Source organism: Agelaius phoeniceus, chromosome 38, assembly GCF_051311805.1.
Source record: "Agelaius phoeniceus isolate bAgePho1 chromosome 38, bAgePho1.hap1, whole genome shotgun sequence".
In the NCBI taxonomy this organism is placed as follows: Eukaryota; Metazoa; Chordata; class Aves; order Passeriformes; family Icteridae; genus Agelaius; species Agelaius phoeniceus.
In genome coordinates this window covers 402,384-424,039 of record NC_135304.1, presented here as the reverse complement: position 1 = coordinate 424,039, position 21,656 = coordinate 402,384, and the positions used below count along the sequence as shown (strand labels likewise).

Genomic DNA, 21,656 nt, shown 5'->3' with positions numbered 1-21,656 from the left:
GGGTTTATCATGGGGTTATTGTGGGGTTTTGGAGGGGATTTGGGGGGATATCGTGGGGTTTGGGGGGGTTATCATGGGGTTATTGTGGGGTTTGAGGGGTTAAAGGGGTATCTGGGGGTGACTCCTTCTGCTGGGCTGACACCTGGGGGGGGACACGGGGGGGTTAAAAGGGTCCTGGAGGGGTCCTGGGGAGTTATTGTGGGGTTTGGGGGGGTTATCATGGGGTTATTGTGGGGTTTGGGGGGGTCCTGGGGGGTTATTGTGGGGTTTGGAGGGGTTATCATGGGGTTATCGTGGGGTTTGGGGGGGTTATCATGGGGTTTTTTTCAGTTCTGGATTTTTTCCCCAGGGTTTTTTCATTTCGGGATTTTTTTCCCCGGGTTTTTTAATTCAGGATTTTTTTCCCGGGGATTTTTCAGTTGAGGATTTTTTCCCCGGGGTTTTTTAATTTCAGGATTTTTTTCTCTTTTTTTTTTCAGTTGGGGATATTCCTTCCCCAGGCTTGTTTTTATTTCTGTATTTTTTTTCCCGGGGGTTTTTTCATTTCAGGATTTTTTCCCCAGGCTTCTTTTTATTCTGTATTTTTTCCCCATTTTTTAATTTCAGTTCAGGATTTTTTTTCCCCAGGCTTCTTTTATTTCTGCATTTTTTCCCCGGTTTTTTTTTCAGCTCAGAATTTTTTCCCAGCATTATTTTTTTTTTTTTTGCCTCATATATTTTTTTTTGGTTTTTTTTTTTTTTGTTGGGGTCTCTCCTCACCGCACGGATGGCCAGCCAGACTTGCAGGTAGCAGAAGATGATGACGGCCAGCGGGAAGAAGCAGCAGGTGACCATCAGCACCACCATGTAGGACTGCACGCCCGGGTCCGTGCTGCCGCTGAACACGTCCGGCCCGCACGAGGTCTTCAGCCCGTGGGGCCAGTACCTGCCATGGGGGACATTGGGGGACAAAAGGGACCCCCCAAATTCCTCAAAAAGGTTCCAGGTCTGGGGGATCCATGGGAACCTGAGGGAGTCACCCCCATGGGGTCAGTACCTGCCCAGGGGGACATTGGGGGTCAGGGGGGACAATAGGGGACAATAGGGACCCCCCCAAATTCCTCAGAAAGGTTCTGGGTCTGGGGGATCCATGGGAACCTCACAGGGTCACCCCCAGACCCACCTTGGGGACACCTGAGTCACCCCCATGGGGTCAGGGGGACATTGGGGGGTCAGGGGTGGCAATAGGGACCCCCCCCAATTCCTTAGAAAGGATTCAGGTCTGGGGGGATCCATGGGAACCTCACGGGGTCACCCCCAGACCCACTTTGGGACACCTGAGTCACCTCCATGGGGTCGGTACCTGCCCAGGGGGACATTGGGGGACAATAGGGACCCCCCCAAATTCCTCAGAAAGGATCCGGGTCTGGGGGATCCATGGGAACCTCGGGGAGTCACCCCCAGACCCACCTTGGGACACCTGAGTCACCCCCATGGGGTCAGGGGGACATTGGGGGACATTGGGGGACAATAGGGACCCCCCAAATTCCTTAGAAAGGATCCGGGTCTGGGGGATTCCAGGGAACTTTGGGGGGTCACCCCCAGACCCACCCTGGGGAGCCTCAGATAGCCCTGGGGACACCTGGGACAGGCTTGGGGACCCCCCTAGAGCCACTCCTGGGGACACCTGGGTCACCCCCATGGGGTCAGGGGGACATTGGGGGGTCAGGGGTGACAATAGGGACCCCCCCAAATTCCTCGGGAAGGATCCGGGTCTGGGGGATCCATGGGAACCTCGGGGAGTCACCCCCAGACCCACCCTGGGGACACCTGAGTCACCCCCATGGGGTCAGGGGGACATTGGGGGACATTGGGGGACAATAGGGACCCCCCAAATTCCTTAGAAAGGATCCGGGTCTGGGGGATCCATGGGAATCTCTGGGAGTCACCCCCATGGGGTCAGTACCTGCCCAGGGGGACAATAGGGGACAATAGGGACCCCCCCAAATTCCTCAGAAAGGTTCTGGGTCTGGGGGATTCCAGGGAACCTCACAGGGTCACCCCCAGACCCACCCTGGGGACACCTGAGTCACCTCCATGGGGTCGGTACCTGCCCAGGGGGACATTGGGGGACAATAGGGACCCCCCAAATTCCTCAGAAAGGATCCGGGTCTGGGGGATTCCAGGGAACCTCACAGGGTCACCCCCATGGGGTCAGTACCTGCCCAGGGGGACATTGGGGGTCAGGGGGGACAATAGGGGACAATAGGGGACCCCCCCAAATTCCTCCAGAAGGTTCCAGGTCTGGGGGATCCATGGGAATCTCTGGGCATCACCCCCAGACCCACCTTGGGGACCCTCAGGTAGCTCCCTTGGGGTCAGTACCTGCCCAGGGGGACATTGGGGGACAATAGGGACCCCCCCAAATTCCTCAGAAAGGATACGGGTCTGGGGGATTCCAGGGAACTTTGGGGGGTCACCCCCAGACCCACCTTGGGGACCCTCAGGTAGCCCTGGGGACACCTGGGACAGCCTTGGGACCCCCCTAGAGCCACTCCTGGGGACACCCGGGACACCCCCATGGGGTCAGGGGGGCATTGGGGGGTCAGGGGTGACAATAGGGACCCCCCAAATTCCTCGGGAAGGATCCAGGTCTGGGGGATCCATGGGAACCTCACGGGGTCACCCCCAGACCCACCTTGGGGACCCTCGGGTTATCCCTGGAGCCTCTAACAGCTCTGGGGACACTCGTGTCACCCCTGTGACCCCCTGGGGACACTCGTGTCACCCCCAGACCCCTCCCCAGGGCCTGGGGACCCCTCCCCACCTGCTCCAGCCCAGGATGGGGGGCGCGGTCCAGGGGCGGAACCAGAACCAGGGGAGGAGGAGCCCGGCCCAGACCCCTCCCCACAGCTCTGGGGACACTCGTGTCACCCCTGTGACCCCCTGGGGACACTCGTGTCACCCCCAGACCCCTCCCCAGGGCCTGGGACCCCTCCCCACCTGCTCCAGCCGAAGATGGGGGGCGCGGTCCAGGCGCAGGACCAGATCCATGAGAAGAGGACCCCCGGCCACCGCCAGCTTCCCGTCGAACTTGATGTTCCCGAAGGGTTTGCACACCACGAACCAGCGCTCCCAGGAGATGATGGCCAGGGACCAGAGCGCCGTGATGCCTGCAGGGGGTTCGGGGTGGTTGTGGGCTGCCCCATAGCGCCCGGGCCCATAGAACACGGCCCCATAGCGCTCAGACCCATAGTGCTCCATAGGCAACCCCATAACATTCAGTCCCTGCTATGGGGAGGATGGCCAGGAACTGCAGCACTGGGATTCCTGCAGGGGTTTGGGGTGGTTATGGGGCTGCCCCATAGCGCCTGGGCCCATAGAGAGTGGCCCTATAAGCGCCCAGACCCATAGAGCCCCATAGACAACCCCATAACATCCAGTCCCTGCTATGGGGAGAATGGCCAGGAACTGCAGCACTGGGATTCCTGCAGGGGTTTGGGGTGGTTATGGGGCTGCCCCATAGCGCCCAGACCCATAGAACACGGCCCTATAGAGCCCAGCCCCATAGAGCCCCATAGACAACCCCATAGCATCCAGTCCCTGCTATGGGGAGGATGGTAAGAGACCACAGTGCTGGGATTCCTGCAGGGGTTTGGGGTGGTTGTGGGGCTGCCCCATAGCGCCTGGACCCATAGAGAGTCCCTGACCCACATCCCTGACCCACATTTGTGACCCGCATCCCTGTCCCATATACCTGACCCCTCATCTCTGCCCCAAATCCCACCCCCGCATCCCTGCCCCACATCCTGATCCTAACCCCAGCCCTACATCTGTGACCCACATCCCATCCCCTGACCCCAACTGACCACAGGCACTGACCACAGGCACTGACCACACCCCCTGTGTCCCCACACCCCTCTGTGTCCCCAGCCCCACTGACCACAGGCATTGACCACAACCCACCCCATGTCCCCACACCCCCCCCCATGTCCCCACACCAACTGACCACAGGCACTGACCACACCGCACCCCGTGTCCCCAGCCCCACTGACCGCAGGCACTGACCACAAGCAGTGACCACAGGCACTGCCCACACCCCCCATGTCCCCACACCCCCCCCCATGTCCCCAGCCCAACTGACCACAGGCACTGCCCACACCCCATCCCCAACTGACCACAAGCACTGACCACAGGCACTGACCACACCCCACCCATGTCCCCCACACCCCACGTCCCCAGCCCCACTGACCGCAGGCACTGCCCACAAGCAGTGACCACAGGCACTGACCACACCACCCCGTGTCCCCAGCCCCACTGACCACAGGGCACTGACCACAGGCACTGCCCACACCCCCATGTCCCCCACACCCCACCCGTGTCCCCCCACCCCGTGTCCCCAGCCCCACTGACCACAGGCACTGCCCACACCCCCCCATGTCCCCCACCCGTGTCCCCAGCCCCACTGACCGCAGGCGCTGACGGTGTAGCCCTCGATGACGCACATGGGGTGGCCCAGGATGAAGTAGCCGAAGATCTGGTTGACCACGCTGATGGTGCTGGCGATGACCGTCTCGCCCAGGTCGGCCACGCCAGGTTGACCAGGATCCAGTTCAGGGGGTGCCGCAGCTTCTTGAACTTGGCCGTGGCCACCAGCACCAGCCCGTTGGTGAACACCGAGGCCACCACCACGAAGATCATCCACAGCGACGTCAGGTTGTACACCCAGCGCGGCGCGATGTGGTAGTTGGGGCCCTCGAAGGGACCTGGGGGACGGAGCGGGGTCAGCGGTGGTGGCCGTGGGTGGCCCTCGTGTCACCTCGGGTCACCTCGTTGTCGCCTTGTGTCACCTCGCGCCCACCGGGGGTGGTGTGGGTGGTGGAGGTTGGAGTTGACCTCAAAATTCCCCCAAATCTCCCTCAAAACGATCGCCTGGTGTCCCTCTGTGTCTCTTCATGTCCCTTTGTGTCCCCTCATGTCCCTCCGTGTCCCCTCATGTCCCCCAGTGTCCCCTGATGTCCTCCACTGTCCCTCCATGCCTCTCTGTGTCCCCTGACATCCCCAATATCTCCACCGCGCTATTATTGACATTCCTTGACCGCCAACCCCAAAACACCTCAAAACCGCCCCAAAACCGCCCCAGGCCCCCTCGCCCGGTGTCACCCAGTGTCCCCCAGTGTCCCCTGATGTCCTCCACTGTCCCTCCATGCCTCTCTGTGTCCCCCGATGTCCCCAATATCTTCACCGCGCTATTATTGACATTCCTTGACCGCCAATCCCAAAACGCCCCAAAACGCCCCCAAAACTGCTCCAAGACCCCTCCCTCCATGTCCCCCAGTGTCCCCTCCATGTCCCCCCCGTGTCCCCTGATGTCCTCCAGTGTCCCTCCATGCCTCTCCGTGTCCCCGATGTCCCCAATATCTTCACCGCGCTCATCTCTACCTTGACCCGCCAACCCCAAAACGCCCCAAAACACCCCCAAAATTCCCCAAAACTGCCCCAGACCCCCTCCCCCGGTGTCCCCCCCCATGTCCCCCCAGTGTCCCCTGACGTCCTTCACTGTCCCTCCATGCCTCTCTGTGTCCCCTGATGTCCCCAATATCTCCACCGTGCTATTATTGACATTCCTTGACCGCCAACCCCAAAACGCCCAAAACTGCCCCAAAACCGCCCCAGGGCCCCCTCGCCCGGTGTCCCCCCCATGTCCCCCCATGTCCCCTGATGTCCTCCAGTGTCCCTCCATGCCTCTCCGTGTCCCCTGATGTCCCCAATACCTTCACCGTGCTATTATTGACATTCCTTCACCGCTAACCCCAAAACGCCCCAAAACACCCCAAAACTGCCCCAGGACCCCCTCCCTTGGTGTCCCCCGGTGTCCCCCGGTGTCCCCGCGGTGTCGCTCAGTGTCCCCTGATGTCCTCCACTGTCCCTCTGTGCCTCTCCGTGTCCCCTGACATCCCCAATATCTCCACCGTGCTATTATTGACATTCCTTGACCGCCAACCCCAAAACGCCTCAAAACGCCCCCAAAACCACCCCAGGGCCCCCTCCCCTGGTGTCCCCCCCATGTCCCCCCATGTCCCCTGATGTCCTTCACTGTCCCTCCATGCCTCTCTGTGTCCCCTGATGTCCCCAATATCTCCACCGCGCTATTATTGACATTCCTTGACCGCCAACCCAAAACGCCTCAAAACGCCCCCAAAACCACCCCAGGGCCCCCTCCCTCGGTGTCCCCCGGTGTCCCCGGTGTCGCCGCGGTGTCGCCGCCGCTCACCGCGCGTGTTTGTTGCTGTTGGTGTAGGTGAAGATGCTGTCGCGCGTGGTGTCGTCGTCGTCGTGACGCCGGCGGGCGGCGAAAACCGCCCCGTCGAAAACGCCCGTCGCCATCGTCCCCGAGTGCCACCAGCGCCACTGCCCCGGCCGCCAGCGCCCCCCCTGCTCTTATAACCCCCCCCCCGCCCCCGGATTAGCCCGGACCCCCCCCCCCCAAAATCCCGTCCCTGAGCCCTTAATTGGGGCCGCGCGGATCCGGGGGGAACGGCCCGGGCTCACCTGAGCAGCCGGGGTGAGCTGATGGGATTGACGCCAGCGCTAATCCCCCGCTGTTTCCTGGGCTGTTTGCCCCTCCCCGGCTCTGAACGGGCCCCCCCGGGATCCAAACGGGACCCCCGGGATCCAAACGGGACCCCCGGGATGGGAATCGGCACCCCCGGAAACCCCCGGGACCCCAAAATGGGGCATTCATCACAAACAGCCTCGAGGATTCTTGGATAATTTCCATCCAAATTGGCCCCCCCGGGATTCAAATTGAGCCCCCTGGGACCCCCGGGATCCAAACGGGACCCCCGGGATCCAAACGGGACCCCCGGGATGGGAATCGGCACCCCCGGAAACCCCCGGGACCTTCAGGACCCCCAAAATGGGGCATTCATCACAAACAGCCTCGAGGATTCCTGGATAATTTCCATCCAAATTGAGGCCCCCCGGGACCCCCCGGGATCCAAAACGGGACCCCGGGATGGGAATCGGGACCCCCAGAGACCCCCAGAGACCCCCGGGACCCCCAGAACGCAGGCGCTCATCACAAAGAGCCCCAAGGTTCCCTGGATAATTTCCATCCAAATTGGCCCCCCCCGGATTCAAATTGAGCCCCCGGGACCCCCGGGATCCAAACGGGACCCCCGGGATGGGAATCGGCACCCCCGGGACCCCCAAAATGGGGCATTCATCACAAACAGCCTCGATGATTCTTGGATAATTTCCATCCAAATTGGCCCCCCCGGGATTCAAATTGAGCCCCCCGGGACCCCCGGGATCCAAACGGGACCCCCGGGATGGGAATCGGACCCCCGGAAACCCCAGGACCCCCAGAAACCCCCGGGACCCCCAGAAACCCCAGCGCCAATTCCTCCCCCCCCAGTTCCCGACTGGGCCCCCTTGGGATCCAAATTGGCTCCCCCGGACCCCCAAGTGTGGGGCTGAGCCCCCCAGGAGCAGCGCTGGGCCCCCCCGGGATGTGACACAGCCCCACATTGGGGTCCTGCCCCATAGCGGGGTGTTCGTCCCCCTTCCTGCCCCATAGCGGGGTCCTGACCCACATTTGGGGTTCTGCCCCACATCAGAATGTCCTGCCCCATATCAGGGGGTCCTGCCCCCACATCGGGGGGGTCCTGACCCCATCCTGACCCATATTGGGGTCCTGCCCCACATTTTGGGCTCGGGGCCCCTTCCTGACCCACATTTGGGGTTCTGCCCCATATCGGGGTCCTAACCCTGCTCCCACCCCATAGCGGGGTCCTGACCCCCTCCTGACCCACATTTGGGGTTCTGCCCCACATTTTGGGGTCCTGACCCATACCGGGGGGTCCTGACCCCCTCCTGACCCATATTTGGGTCTCTGCCCCATATCGGGGTCCTGACCCCCAGTCCACCCCATAGCGGGGTCCCGACCCCCTCCCGCCCCACATTTTGGGGTCCTGCCCCACATTTGGGGTTCTGTCCCACATCGGGGTTCCTGCCCCCTCCCCTGACCCACATTTGGGGTTCTGCCCCACATTTTGGGGTCCTGACCCCCTCCTGACCCATATTTGGTCTCTGCCCCATATCGGGGTCCTGACCCCCAGTCCACCCCATAGCGGGGTCCCGACCCCCTCCCGCCCCACATTTTGGGGTCCTGACCCACATTTTGGGATCCTGCCCCACATTTGAGGGTCCCGCCCCACATCGGGGGGTCCTGCCCCCCTCCTGACCCACATTTTGGGGTCCTGACCCCCTCCTGACCCACATTTGGGGTCCTGCCCTATATCGGGGTCCTGACCCTCAGTCCACCCCATAGCGGGGGTCCCGACCCCCTCCCGCCCCACATTTTGGGATCCCGGCCCACATTTCGAGGTCCCGCCCCACATCGGGGGGTCCTGCCCCCCTCCTGACCCACATTTTGGGGTCGGGCCCCCCCATCGGATCGGGGGTCACGGTGCCGCGTTACATCACGGGGGCTCCGGCTCGGGGCCAAGTGGGGCACGGGGGGAGCCCCACCCCACGCCCCCCAAAAATAACCTCAGCCCTAATTAGCAATTAACCCGATGGGGGAGGCACGGATTAACGAGGTGGGGGGGGGGGCTCCAATTTGGGGTCCTGGGGTGTCCCCGTCCCCCCCCCCCCCCGACCGTGGGTGCAGAACGGGATTGGGGGGGGGGGGTCCCGAGGGGGTCCCCGGGGTTTGGGGGGGGTCACCCCAGAAGGGCCCCCCCAGGCCTGACCTTAATCCCGCCCCCCTCGTGGGGGGGGGGGGGGGGGCAGCTCCGGGCCCCCCCCCCCCCCCCCCCATAATCCCGGGATTTTCGGGTCGCCCCGGGGGAGTCCGATTAGGGGGGACACGGAAACTTTAATCCCCCCCCCGGGGAAAAGGGGGCGCGGAGCGGCGCACGGAGGAGCTTGGGGGCTCCGGGGGGCTCCCGGGGCGGCTTTGGGGGGTCTGGGGGGTCTCGCGATGGGGGGGGTCGGGGTGGTTTTGGGGAGGTTTTGAGGGGGTTTAGGAGCCGTTTTAGGGAGGATCTGAGGGGATGTTGGGGGGGGGTCCGGAGGGTCTGGGAGGGTTTTGGGGGGCTCCAGGGAGGTCTGGGGGTTCCGGGGAGGGTCTGGGGGAGGCGTTTTAGGGCGGTTCTGAAGGATTTTGGGGGCGGTTTTGAGGGGTTTTGGGGCGGTTCTGAGGCGTTTTGGGGCAGTTCTGAAGGATTTTGGGGCGGTTTTGAGGGGTTTTGGGGCGGTTTTGAGGCGGTTTTGAAGGATTTTGGGGCGGTTTTGAGGGTTTTGGGGCGGTTCTGAAGGATTTTTGGGGCGGTTCTGAAGGATTTTGGGGCGGTTTTTAGGGGTTTTGGGGCGGTTTTGAGGGGTTTTGGGGCGGTTCAGAGGGATTTTGGGGCGGTTTTGATGGGTTTTGGGGCGGTTCTGAGGGGTTTTGGGGCGGTTTTGAAGGATTTTGGGGCGGTTTTGAGGGGTTTTGGGGCGGTTTTGAGGCGGTTTTGAAGGATTTTGGGGCAGTTTTGAGGCGTTTTGGGGCGGTTCTGAGGGTTGTGAGGGGGTCTGGGGGATTCCGGGGTGGGCTCTGGGTGTTCTCGGGGGGCTCTGGGGGGGGAAGGTTCTGAAGGATTTCGGGGCAGTTCTGAGCGGTTTGGGGCAGTTCTGAGGAATTTTGGGGCCGTTTTGAAAGGGTTTTGGGGCGGTTCTGAAGGATTTCGGGGCGATTCTGAGGAATTTTGGGGGCAGTTCCGAGCGGTTTTGGGGCCATTCCGGGGGTCCCTGAGGAGGCTTTGGGGGGGGGGGGTCCTTGGGGGGGTCCCGTGGGTTCGGGGGGGGATTTGGGTTGGGGGAGCGGCCGGACCCCCCCAAATTTGGGGGCACAAAGGGGGCGGGCGGTGCCCCCCATCTCTCCCCCCCCCACCCATCCCGGGGGGCGCCGGTAAGTGCTGGGGGGGGGCGTGGGGGGGAGGGGGTTGGGGGGGCTCTGTGGGGCCACCAGGGCGTGCTGTGGGTCACGGGGGGCGGGGGGGGCTCTGTGGGGCCACCAAAAGCCACCGGTGGCTACCGGGGGTCACTTGGGGGGCTGGGGTTGCTGTGGGGCTGCTGTGGGGCCACCACTGGGTGCTGTGGGGCCACCAAGGACCGCCATGGGTGTCCCCGTGGGTGTCACCTATGGGGCGCCCCATATGGGGTGTCCTGTGGGTGTCCCCATGAGTGTCCCTTGTGGGGTGTTCCCTATGGGGTGTCACCTATAGGGTGTCCCCATGGGGTGTCCTATGGGTGTCCCCTATGGGGTGTCTTGTTGGGTGTCCCCCGTGTCCCCTATAGGGTGTCTCCTATGGGGTGTTCCCTATGGGGTGTTCCCTATGGGGTGTCCCCCTCTGGGGTGTCCCCCCCGTGTCCCCATGGGTGTCCTATGGGTGTCCCCTATGGGGTGTCTCCTATGGGGTGTTCCCTATGGGGTGTCCCTTGTGGGGTGCCCCATATATGGTGTCCCCTATGGGGTGTTCCCTATGGGGTGTCCCCATGGTTGTCCCGTGGGTGTCCCCCCCGTGTCCCCTATAGGGTCTCCCCTATGGGTGTCCCTATGGGTGTCCTGTGGGTGTCCCCTATGGGTGTCTTGTGGGTGTCCCCCCGTGTCCCCTATAGGGTGTCTCCTATGGGGTGTTCCCTATGGGGTGTTCCCTATGGGGTGTCCCCCTCTGGGGTGTCCCCCCCGTGTCCCATGGGTGTCCTATGGGTGTCCCTATGGGGTGTCTCCTATGGGGTGTTCCCTATGGGGTGTCCCTTGTGGGGTGCCCCATATATGGTGTCCCCTATGGGGTGTTTCCTATGGGGTGTTCCCTATGGGGTGTCCCCATGGTTGTCCCGTGGGTGTCCCCCCCGTGTCCCCTATAGGGTCTCCCCTATGGGTGTCCCTATGGGTGTCCTGTGGGTGTCCCCTATGGGGTGTCCCCCTCTGGGGTGTCCCATGGGTGTCCCCATGGCTGTCCCATGGGTGTCCCCTATAGGGTGTCCCCCTGTGGGGTGTCCCCCCCGTGTCCCCCCGGGCCGTGCGGCCGGAATTCCGCTAGTTCTGAACTTTTTCCTGCACAAAAAGCTCACTACTGGCAGAACTCGGCCGCGCGCCCCACTGCGGGGCACCGGGGGGGCACCCGGGGGCACCCGGGGGGCATTTGGGGGCACTTGTGGGGCGCTTGTGGGGCTGGGGGCGCTGGGGGTGCACTTGGGGCTATGGGGTTACTGCGAGGACACTTGTGGGGGGCACTTGTGGGGCACTTGGAGGGCACTTATGGGGCATTTGTGGGGCTGGGGGCAATGCGAGGACACTGGTGGGGCTCTTGTGGGGCACTTGTGGGGCATTGGGGCACTTGGAGGGCACTGTGAAGACACTTGTGGAGCACTTGTGGGGCATTGGGGATGGTACCTGTGGGTCTGGGGGCACTTGTGGGGTACTTGTGGGGCATTGGGGATGGTACCTGTGGGTCTGGGGGCACTTGTGGGGTACTTGTGGGGCATTGGGGATGGTACCTGTGGGTCTGGGGGCACTTGTGGGGTACTTGTGGGGCATTGGGGATGGTACCTGGGGGTCTGGGGCACTTGTGGGGCACTTGTGGGGTACTTGTGGGGCAAAGCAGAGGCAGCGGCTGCGTCTCCAGTGTTTAATGCAGGGGGTGGGGGGGGTTTATGTACAATGGAGCTGTGGGGCTGCCCCATAGCGGGGGGGGGCAGAGCTGCTGTGGGGCTGAGAGCAGTGTGGGGCAGAGCTGCCATGGGGCAGAGCCACCATAGGGTAGAGCCCGATGTGGAGCTGAGCCCAGTGTGGGGCAGAGTTCGATGTGGGGCAGAGGCCACCATGGGGTAGGGCCATGGGGCAGAGCCTGATGTGGGGCTGAGCTGTGGGGCTGAGCCTCCATAGAGCAAAAGCTGTGGGGCAGCACCACTGTGGGGCAGAGGCTGATATGGGGCAAAATCCTCCATGGGGCAGAGCCCGGTGTGGGGCAGAGCCCGGTGTGGGGCAGAGCCTGGTGTGGGGCTGAGCCCGGTGTGGGGCAGAGCTCATTATAGGGCTGAGCCTGATATGGGGCCAAGCCTGATATAGGGCAGAGCTTGATATAGGGCAGAGCCTGATGTGGGGCAGAGCTCATTATAGGGCAAAGCCCAATATAGGGCAGAGCTTGATATAGGACTGAGCCCAATGTGGGGCAGAGCCCAATGTGGGGCAGAGCCCTCCAAGGGCAGAACTGTGAGACTGAGCCCAATATAGGGCTGAGTCCCATGTGGGGCAGAGCTCGATATAGGGCTGAGCCTGATATAGGGCTGAGCCTGATGTGAGGCAGCCCTGGCTGGGTTGGGCCCGCTGTGGGGCAGCCCCACCATGGGGCAGAGCCGTGGGGCAGAGCTGTGGGGCAGCCCCGCCGTGGGGCAGAGCTGTGGGGCAGCCCTGCCGTGGGGCAGAGCTCGATATTGGGCTGAGCCCACTGTGGGGCAGAGCTCGATATAGGGCTGAGCCCACTGTGGGGCAGAGCCATGGGGCAGCCCCGCTGTGGGGCAGAGCTCAATATAGGGCTGAGCCCGCTGTGGGGCAGAGCCATGGGGCAGCCCCGCTGTGGGGCAGAGCTCAATATAGGGCTGAGCCCGCCATGGGGCAGAGCTCGATATTGGGCTGAGCCCGCTGTGGGGCAGCCCTGCCATGGGGCAGAGCTGTGGGACAGACCCACCGTGGGGCAGAGCTCGATATAGGGCTGAGCCCACCATGGGGCAGAGCTCGATATTGGGCTGAGCCCGCCGTGGGGCAGAGCTCGATATAGGGCTGAACCCACTGTGGGGCAGAGCTCGATATAGGGCTGAGCCCGCCGTGGGGCAGAGCCGTGGGGCAGCCCCGCCGTGGGGCAGAGCCGTGGGGCAGCCCCGCCGTGGGGCCGGGCCCTACGCCGGGGACACCTGGCTGGAGGACACCGAGGACACCTGCGTGGCCTGGGACGAGCCGGACACGTCGTCATCGTCCCCAAAGGGGCTCCGGCCGCAGAACACGAGCTTGAGCATGCAGGAGCGGAACTGCGGGCGGGCAGGGGCGTCACGGCAGGACCCCAGACCCACGGAGAGACCCCAGACCCACTGAGAGACCCCAGACCCACAGAGAGACCCATAGGAACAGCCCCAGGCCCACGGAGAGAGCCCAGACCCACGGAGGGACCCATAGGAACAGCCCCAGACCCACGGAGAGACCCCAGACCCACAGAGAGAGCCCAGACCCACGGAGAGACCCATAGGAACAGCCCCAGGCCCACAGAGAGAGCCTGGACCCATGGAGAGACCCCAGACCCACAGAGGGACCCCCCCAACCCACAGAGAGAGCCCGGACCCACAGCAGGATCCATAGGAACAGCCCCGGACCCACAGAGAGACCCCAGACCCACAGAGAGACCCCAGACCCACGGAGAGAGCCCGGACCCACAGAGAGACCCATAGGAACAGCCCCAGGCCCACAGAGAGACCCCAGACCCACAGAAGGACCCCAGACCCACAGCAGCACCCCCATCCCCCCACTGCCCTCATGTCCCCATTGTCCCCACTGTCCCACTGTCCCAATAACCCCCACTGCCCCACTGTCCCCTCCATCCCCGTTGTCCTCATGTCCCCATGTCCCCATGTCCCATTGTCCCCATTGTCCCCATGTCTCCATGTCCCCACCTGCTTGTTCATGAAGACGTGGATGCCACCATCTCCACCGTCCCCATTGTCACCACGTCCCAGTGTCCCACTGTCCCCACCATCCCCATTGTCCCCATTGTCCCCACTGTCCCCATTGTCCCCACCATCCCCATTGTCACCACTGTCCCCACCATCCCCACCATCTCCACTGTCCCCACTGTCCCCATTGTCCCCAATGTCCCCATTGTCCCCATTGTGTCCCGTTGTCACCATTGTCCCCACTGTCCCCATTGTGGCCACTGTCCCACCATCCCCGTGTCCCCGTGTCCCCACCTGCTTGTTCATGAAGACGTGGATGCCACCATCTCCACCATCCCCATTGTCCCCATGTCCCCATTGTCCCACTGTCCCCACCATCCCCATGGTCCCCACCATCCCCACCATCTCCACCATCCCCACTGTCCCCATTGTCCCCATGTCCCCATTGTCCCCATTGTCCCCACTGTCCCCATTGCCCCCAATGTCCCCATTGTCCCCATTGTCCCCACTGTCCCCATTGTCCCCACCATCCCATTGTCCCCATTGTCCCCATTGTCCCCACTGTCTCCACTGTCCTCATTGTCCCCACCATCCCATTGTCCCCATTGTCCCCATTGTCCCCATTGTCCCCATGTCCCCATTGTCCCCATTGTCCCCACCATCCCCATTGTCACCACTGTCCCCACCATCCCCACCATCTCCACCGTCCCCATTGTCCCCATTGTGTCCTGTTGTCCCCATTGTCCCCATTGTCCCCACTGTCCCCACTGTCCCCATTGTCCCCACCATCCCATTGTCCCCATTGTCCCACCACCCCCGCGTCCCCACCTGCTTGTTCATGAAGACGTGGATGCCACCATCTCCACCGTCCCCATGTCCCCATTGTCCCCACCATCTCCACCATCCCATTGTCCCCACCATCCCCATTGTCCCCACTGTCCCCATTGTCCCCACCGTCCCCATTGTCCCCACCGTCCCCATTGTCCCACCACCCCCGCGTCCCCACCTGCTTGTTCATGAAGACGTAGATGATGGGGTTGTAGACGGTGGAGGCCTTGGAGAAGACGGAGGGGATGGAGGCCAGCCCCACGTCGAAGGGGTGTCCCCGGTGCGTCACCACCCAGAGCGCGAAGGTGCAGTAGGGCAGCCAGCACACCAGGAAGCCCAGCACCATCACCACCACCATCTTGGTCACCTCGCGCTCGGCCTTCTGCGTCGTGGCCGACTGCTCCTGCTGCTTGGCCACCTGAGGGACAGCGTCCCGGGACGGGGGGGTCAGTGTGGGGACAGGGTGAGGAGATGGGGGTCAGATGTGGGGTTGGATATGGGGAGATACAGGGTTGGATATGGGGAGATATGGGGTCGGATATGGGGTCAGATATGGGGAGATACAGGGTCGGATGTGGAGTCAGATATGGGGAGATACAGGGTCGGATGTGGGGTCAGATATGGGGAGATACAGGGTCGGATGTGGGGTCAGATATGGGGAGATACAGGGTCGGATGTGGGGTCAGATATGGGGAGATACAGGGTCGGATGTGGGGTCAGATATGGGGAGATACAGGGTTGGATATGGGGTCAGATATGGGGAGATACAGGGTCGGATGTGGGGTCAGATATGGGGAGATACAGGGTCGGATGTGGGGTCAGATATGGGGAGATACAGGGTCGGATGTGGGGTCAGATATGGGGAGATACAGGGTCGGATGTGGGGTCAGATATGGGGAGATACAGGGTCAGATGTGGGGTCAGATATGGGGAGATACAGGGTTGGATATGGGGTCAGATATGGGGAGATACAGGGTCGGATATGGGGTCAGATATGGGGTCAGATATGGGGTCAGATATGGGGTCAGATAGGGGTCAGATAGGGGGAGATAGGGGTCAGTGTGGGGTCAGATATGGGTCACATATAGGGCAGATATGGGGTCGGATATGGGGTGAAATATAGGGGGGATATGGGGTCAGATATGGGGTCAGTGTGGGGAGATATGGGGTCAGATGTGGGGTCAGGTGTGGGGAGATATGGGTCAGATGTGGGCTCAGTTATGGGGTCAGATCTGAGGTCAGTTATGGGGTCAGATATGGGGAGACTCAACCACGCCAGTGACCCATGGGGGTCTCAAACACTTGGGGGGGATCCTCAGACCCCCAGCACTGCCCCCCCCCCCTACTTTGGGGTCCCCCAAGCCCCACCTACCCCACGGGCCCCCCCAATTCCCCTGTGCCCCCAATAAACCGTGTACCCCAATAAAACCACGTACCCCAACAAACCGTGTGCCCCCCAAAACCCCCAAAGACCCCCGGGACTCCCCAAAACCCCCCAAAGACCCCCGGGACCCCCCAAAATCCCCTCACAGTGAACAGGATGAGCCCCAGCCGTCCATAGGAGACGATCACGGTCAGGACCCTGCGCTCCCCTGACCCCCCCAGGACCCCCAGGACCCCCGGGACCCCTCCAGGACCCCCGGGACCCCCCCAGGACCCCCCAAAATCCCCTCACCGCGCGCAGGGTGAGCAGCAGCCGCCCGTAGGAGAAGATGATGACGCTCAGGGGGAAGCCGAAGCAGAAGCAGAAGAGGAAAATCACGTAGGACTCGTTGTTCCATTTGTTGTCTGTCGTGTACCAGTCCGGGCCGCACGAGCACTGCAGCCCCTCGGGGATGTACCTGGGGAGGGGGCACGGGGGGGGTCACACCTCAGGGGGACCCCCGGACCGAGCCCGGGACCCCCGAACCGGCCCCGAGATTCCTGAGCCGCCCCCGAGGTTCCCGGTCCAACAAATCCCCGAAAATTCCCAGGAATTCCCGGGACCCCCCGAGCTCTGGAGCCGCTCAGCCCCCCGGGGATGGAGCTGGGGAGGGGGCAAGGGGGGGGTCACACCTCAGGGGGACCCCCGGACTCAGAACGGGACCCCTGAATCAACCCTGAGACCCCCGGACTCAGCCCGGGACCCCCGAACCGCCCCCGAGATTCTCGGTCCAACAAATCCCCGAAAATTCCCGGGAATTCCGGGGACCCCCGAGCTCTGGAGCTGCTCAGCCCCCCGGGGATGGAGCTGGGGAGGGGGGCACGGTGTGGGTCACACCTCAGGGGGACCTCCGGACTGAGTCCGGGACCCCTGAATCACCCCTGAGACCCCCGGACCGACCCCGAGACCCCCGAACCGACCCCGAGATCCCTGAGCCGCCCCCGAGGTTCCCGGTCCAACAAATCCCCGAAAATTCCCGGGAATTCCTGGGACCCTCGAGCTCTGGAGCTGCTCAGCCCCCCGGGGATGGAGCTGGGGAAGGGGCACGGGGGGTGGGCACTGCCCACGGGACCCCCGGACTCAACCCGGGACCCCCGAACCGACCCCGGGCTCAGCAAAGTCCCCGAGATCCCCCCAAAATCCCCAACAATTCCGGCCACTCCCAACCGCCGGGAATGGGTCTGGGGGCGCGGCTGAGCGGGGGTCGCATGGCTGAGGGACCCTCGGACCTGTCCCGGGACCCCCGGACCTCCCCCAGGACCCCCGATCTGCCCCCAGACCCTTTGGGACCCCCAAAACCCTCCAGGATCCTCAAACCCCCCCAAAACCCCCGACCCCATCCAAGACCCCCCAACCTCCCTTGAAGACTCAACCCTGCCCCCCCCCCCGGGACCCCCCAACCCCCCTGCGACCCCAGGGACCCCCGAGACCCCCTGACCCCATCCAAGACCCCTGACCCTCCTGAGACCCCCCCCCAAATCCAACTGGGACCCCCCCAACCTTCCCCAGATCCCCAATTCCAGGGAGCCCCAGATCCCATTGGAACCCCCAAACCCTGGGGACCCCCTGAGCCCCCTGGGACTCGCAGATCCTCCAGGGACCCCCTGACCCCTCCGAGACCCCCGGATCCTCCAGGGACCCCCAAACACCCCCAGGAACCCTGACCCACCTGGGACCCCCCCCCCAAATCCAGCTGGGACCCCCCCAACTTTCCCCAGATCCCCGATTCCAGGGACCCCCAGATCCCCCAGAACCCCCAAACCTTGGGGACCCCCAAACAACCCCAAGACCCCCGACTCCTCCAGGGACCCCCAAACACCCCCGGGACCCCCGGATCTTCCAGGGACCCCCAAGACCCCCTGGATCCTCCAGGGACCCCCAAACACCCCCGGATCCTCCAGGGACCCTCAAACACCCCCAGGACTCCTGGGACCCCCCCTAAATCCAACTGGGACCCCCAACCTTCCCCAGATCCCCGACTCCCACTGGAACCCCAAACTTTGGGGACCCCCGACTCCCCCCCCCGGGACCCCCGGACCCCCCAGACCTGCTCCAGCCGAAGAGGGGGGGCACGGAGGCGACGAGGCCGAAGATCCAGGTGATGGCACAGCCCAGCACCGCGTGGCTGCCCCGGAAGGTGAAGTTGCCCAGGGGCTTGCAGATGACCAGGAACCGCTCGAAGGCCACCACGGCCAGTGACCACAGGGACACCATCCCTGGGGACAGGGGACATGGGTGACACCACTGTCACTATGGCCACCATGGCCACCACGGCCAGTGACCACAGGGACACCATCCCTAGGGTGACACCCCTGTCATCATGGCCACCACGGCCAGTGACCACAGGGACACCATCCCTGGGGACAGGGGACATGGGTGACACCACGGCCACCATGGCCACCATGGCCAGTGACCACAGGGACACCATCCCTGGGGACAGGGACACAGGTGACACCACGGCCACCATGGCCACCACGGCCAGTGACCACAGGGACACCATCCCTGGGGACAGGGACACGGGTGACACCCCTGTCACCACCCCTGTGCCATCCCCATCATGGCCACCATGGCCAGTGACCACAGGGACACCATCCCTGGGGACAGGGACACGGGTGACACCCCTGTCACCACCCCTGTGCCATCCCCATCATGGCCACCACGGCCAGTGACCACAGGGACACCATCCCTGGGGACAGGGACACGGGTGACACCACTGTCACCACCCCTGTCACCATGGCCACCACGGCCAGTGACCACAGGGACACCATCCCTGGGGACAGGGGACACGGGTGACACCCCTGTCACCATGGCCACCATGGCCAGAGACCACAGGGACACCATCCCTGGGGACAGGGGACACGGGTGACACCACTGTCACCACCCCTGTCACCATGGCCACCATGGCCACCATGGCCAGTGACCACAGGGACACCATCCCTGGGGACAGGGACACGGGTGACACCACTGTCACCACCCCTGTCACCATGGCCACCATGGCCACCATGGCCAGTGACCACAGGGACACCATCCCTGGGGACAGGGACACGGGTGACACCACTGTCACCACCCCTGTGCCATCCCCATCATGGCCACCACGGCCAGTGACCACAGGGACACCATCCCTGGGGACAGGGGACACGGGTGACACCACTGTCACCACCCCTGTCATCATGGCCACCATGACCACCATGGCCAGAGACCACAGGGACACCATCCCTGGGGACAGGGGACACGGGTGACACCCCTGTCACCACCCCTGTCACCATGGCCACCATGGCCACCATGGCCAGTGACCACAGGGACACCATCCCTGGGGACAGGGGACACAGGTGACACCCCTGTCACCACCCCTGTCACCATGGCCACCATGGCCAGTGACCACAGGGACACCATCCCTAGGGTGACACCCCTGTCACCATGGCCACCATGGCCAGTGACCACAGGGACACCATCCCTAGGGTGACACCCCTGTCACCATGGCCACCATGGCCACCACGGCCAGTGACCACAGGGACACCATCCCTAGGGTGACACCCCTGTCACCATGGCCACCATGGCCAGTGACCACAGGGACACCGCTCTGTACCAATGCCATGGTGTCCCCATGTCCCCATTGTCCCCCATCCCTCCCATGGTGTCCCCGTGTCTCCATGTCCTTGTTGTCCCCCTGTCCCTCTGCCCGATGTCCCCACACCTGGCGCTCCTCAGCCAGCTGTCCCCATGGACAATGTCCTCAGTGACCCCGGTGACCTTCTGCCCCACATGTCCCACATGTCCAGTGTCCCCACAGCCAATGCCACCACAGCCAGTGTCCCCAGGCCATGGTGACCTTCTGCCCCACATGTCCCACATGTCCAGTGTCCCCACAGCCAATGCCACCACAGCCAATGTCCCCAGGCCATGGTGACCTTCTGCCCCACATGTCCCACATGTCCAGTGTCCCCACGGCCAATGCCACCACAGCCAGTGTCCCCAGACCATGGTGACCTTCTGCCCCACATGTCCCACATGTCCAGTGTCCCCACGCCCATGTCACCAGGCCATGGTGACCTTCTACCTCTTGTCCCACATGTCCAACGTCCCCAGACCCAGCACCCCCAACTCTACCACCCCCAGACTCAGTGTCCCCAGGCCATGGTGACCTTCTACCCTCATGTCCAATGCCCCAGACCCAAAACTCCCAGACCAGTGGTGACCTTGTGCCCCATGTCCCACACCCCCAATGCCCCCAGACCCAAAACTCCCCGACCACGAGGACCTCATAACCCACATCCACAACCCCAAAGCCCCCAGACCCAAAACTCCCAAACCATGGTGACCTTGTGCCCCATGTCCCAGACCGCCAAAGCCCCCAGACCCAAAACCCCCAGACCATGGTGACCTTGTGCCTCATGTTCTACACACCCAGTGCCCCCAGACCCAACGCCCCCAAACCCAACGTCCCCAAACCAAACACCCCCAGACCATGGTGACCTCATAACCCACATCCCACACCCCCAAAGCCCCCAGACCCAAAACCCCCAGACCACGGTGACCTTGTACCTCATGTTCTACACCCCCAGTGCCCCCAGACCCAACGCCCCCAAACCCAACGTCCCCAAACCAAACACCCCCAGACCACGGTGACCTTGTAGCCCATGTCCCACACCCCCAACACCCCCAGACCCAAAACCCCCAGACCTTGATGACCTCATAACCCACATCCCACACCCCCAAAGCCCCCAGACCCTAGACCCCCAGACCATGGTGACCTCGTGTCCCACGTCCCACACCCCCAGTGCCCCCAGACCCAACACTCCCCGACCACGACAACCTCATAACCCACATCCCACACCCCCAAAGCCCCCAGACCCAAAATCCCCACACCATGGTGACCTCGTGTCCCACATCCCACACCCCCAGTGCCCCCAGACCCAACATCCCCAGACCACAACGACCTCATAACCCACATCCCGCACCCCCAAAGCCCCCAGCCCCACTCCCCCCATTCCCCACCGTCCCTCACCGCCCAGCGTGGCCGCGAACCCCTCGATCTTGCAGGCCAGCGGCCCCAGGGCGAAGTACATCTGGGAGAAGCTGTAGAAGGCCGTGGTGGAGCCCACGCACACCACCAGCAGGTTGGCCACCGCCAGGTTGACCAGGATGTAGTTGAGGTGCGACCTCAGCTTCTTGTACTTGGCCGTGCACACCACGGTCAGCGCGTTGATGGGGACGCCCAGCACCACCAGCAGGAACATGAAGGCCGCCATGGCCTTGAAGATGCCGGGGCTGCCCAGGTGGGTCTGGGGCACCAGGAAGGGGCTCAGCGCCGTCACGTTTGGGGTATCCAGGCTCATGGGGATGTAGAAATCCTCGGGGAGCTCGTCCCGCATCTCCCGCGACTTCTGCATGGCGACACCGCGGGCAGACGGACGGACGGACGGGCGGACGGGCGGGTGGGGGGCGACGAGGAGGATCTTTTATAGGGCGGGGGGCGGATGGGACCCCCCCCCAATAATCGGGGCTCAGGAGGTAAAGCGCAGCTGAGCCCGGCTCATCCCGGAGCCGGCGCTGGCCAAGCCGGGCTTAGGCGCCGGGCAAGCAGCTTTGAGGGGGTCTTAATCGCCCCCGAGCCCTGATTAGCGGGGTTGGGGTGGGGGATCAGGGGGTATCAGAGCCCCCCCTACATCCTAAAAGGGCTTAATTGGGTGCTGGTGTAATTGGGGGGGGGGTG

The 21,656-nt window shown here is 63.4% G+C and overlaps 2 protein-coding genes across 2 annotated transcripts; both read right to left on the bottom strand.

The window, feature by feature from the left end:
* Positions 1-79: 79 nt before the first annotated feature.
* Positions 80-6,366, bottom strand: LOC129134621 (red-sensitive opsin). Its single transcript, XM_077172423.1, is given in 8 exon segments — positions 80-142; positions 760-925; positions 2,983-3,047; positions 3,049-3,152; positions 4,450-4,569; positions 4,572-4,745; positions 6,254-6,263; positions 6,265-6,366. Coding segments are annotated over 8 exon segments (804 nt in total).
* A 6,561-nt stretch (positions 6,367-12,927) lies between these two features.
* LOC143692320 (blue-sensitive opsin) lies at positions 12,928-21,333 on the bottom strand. Its single transcript, XM_077172497.1, has 5 exons — positions 20,949-21,333; positions 17,991-18,159; positions 16,196-16,361; positions 14,699-14,938; positions 12,928-13,056 (listed from the first exon to the last, which is right to left on the bottom strand). Exons 1-5 carry the CDS (start codon positions 21,331-21,333, stop codon positions 12,928-12,930), a joined length of 1,089 nt encoding a protein of 362 aa, XP_077028612.1.
* Positions 21,334-21,656: the final 323 nt, after the last annotated feature.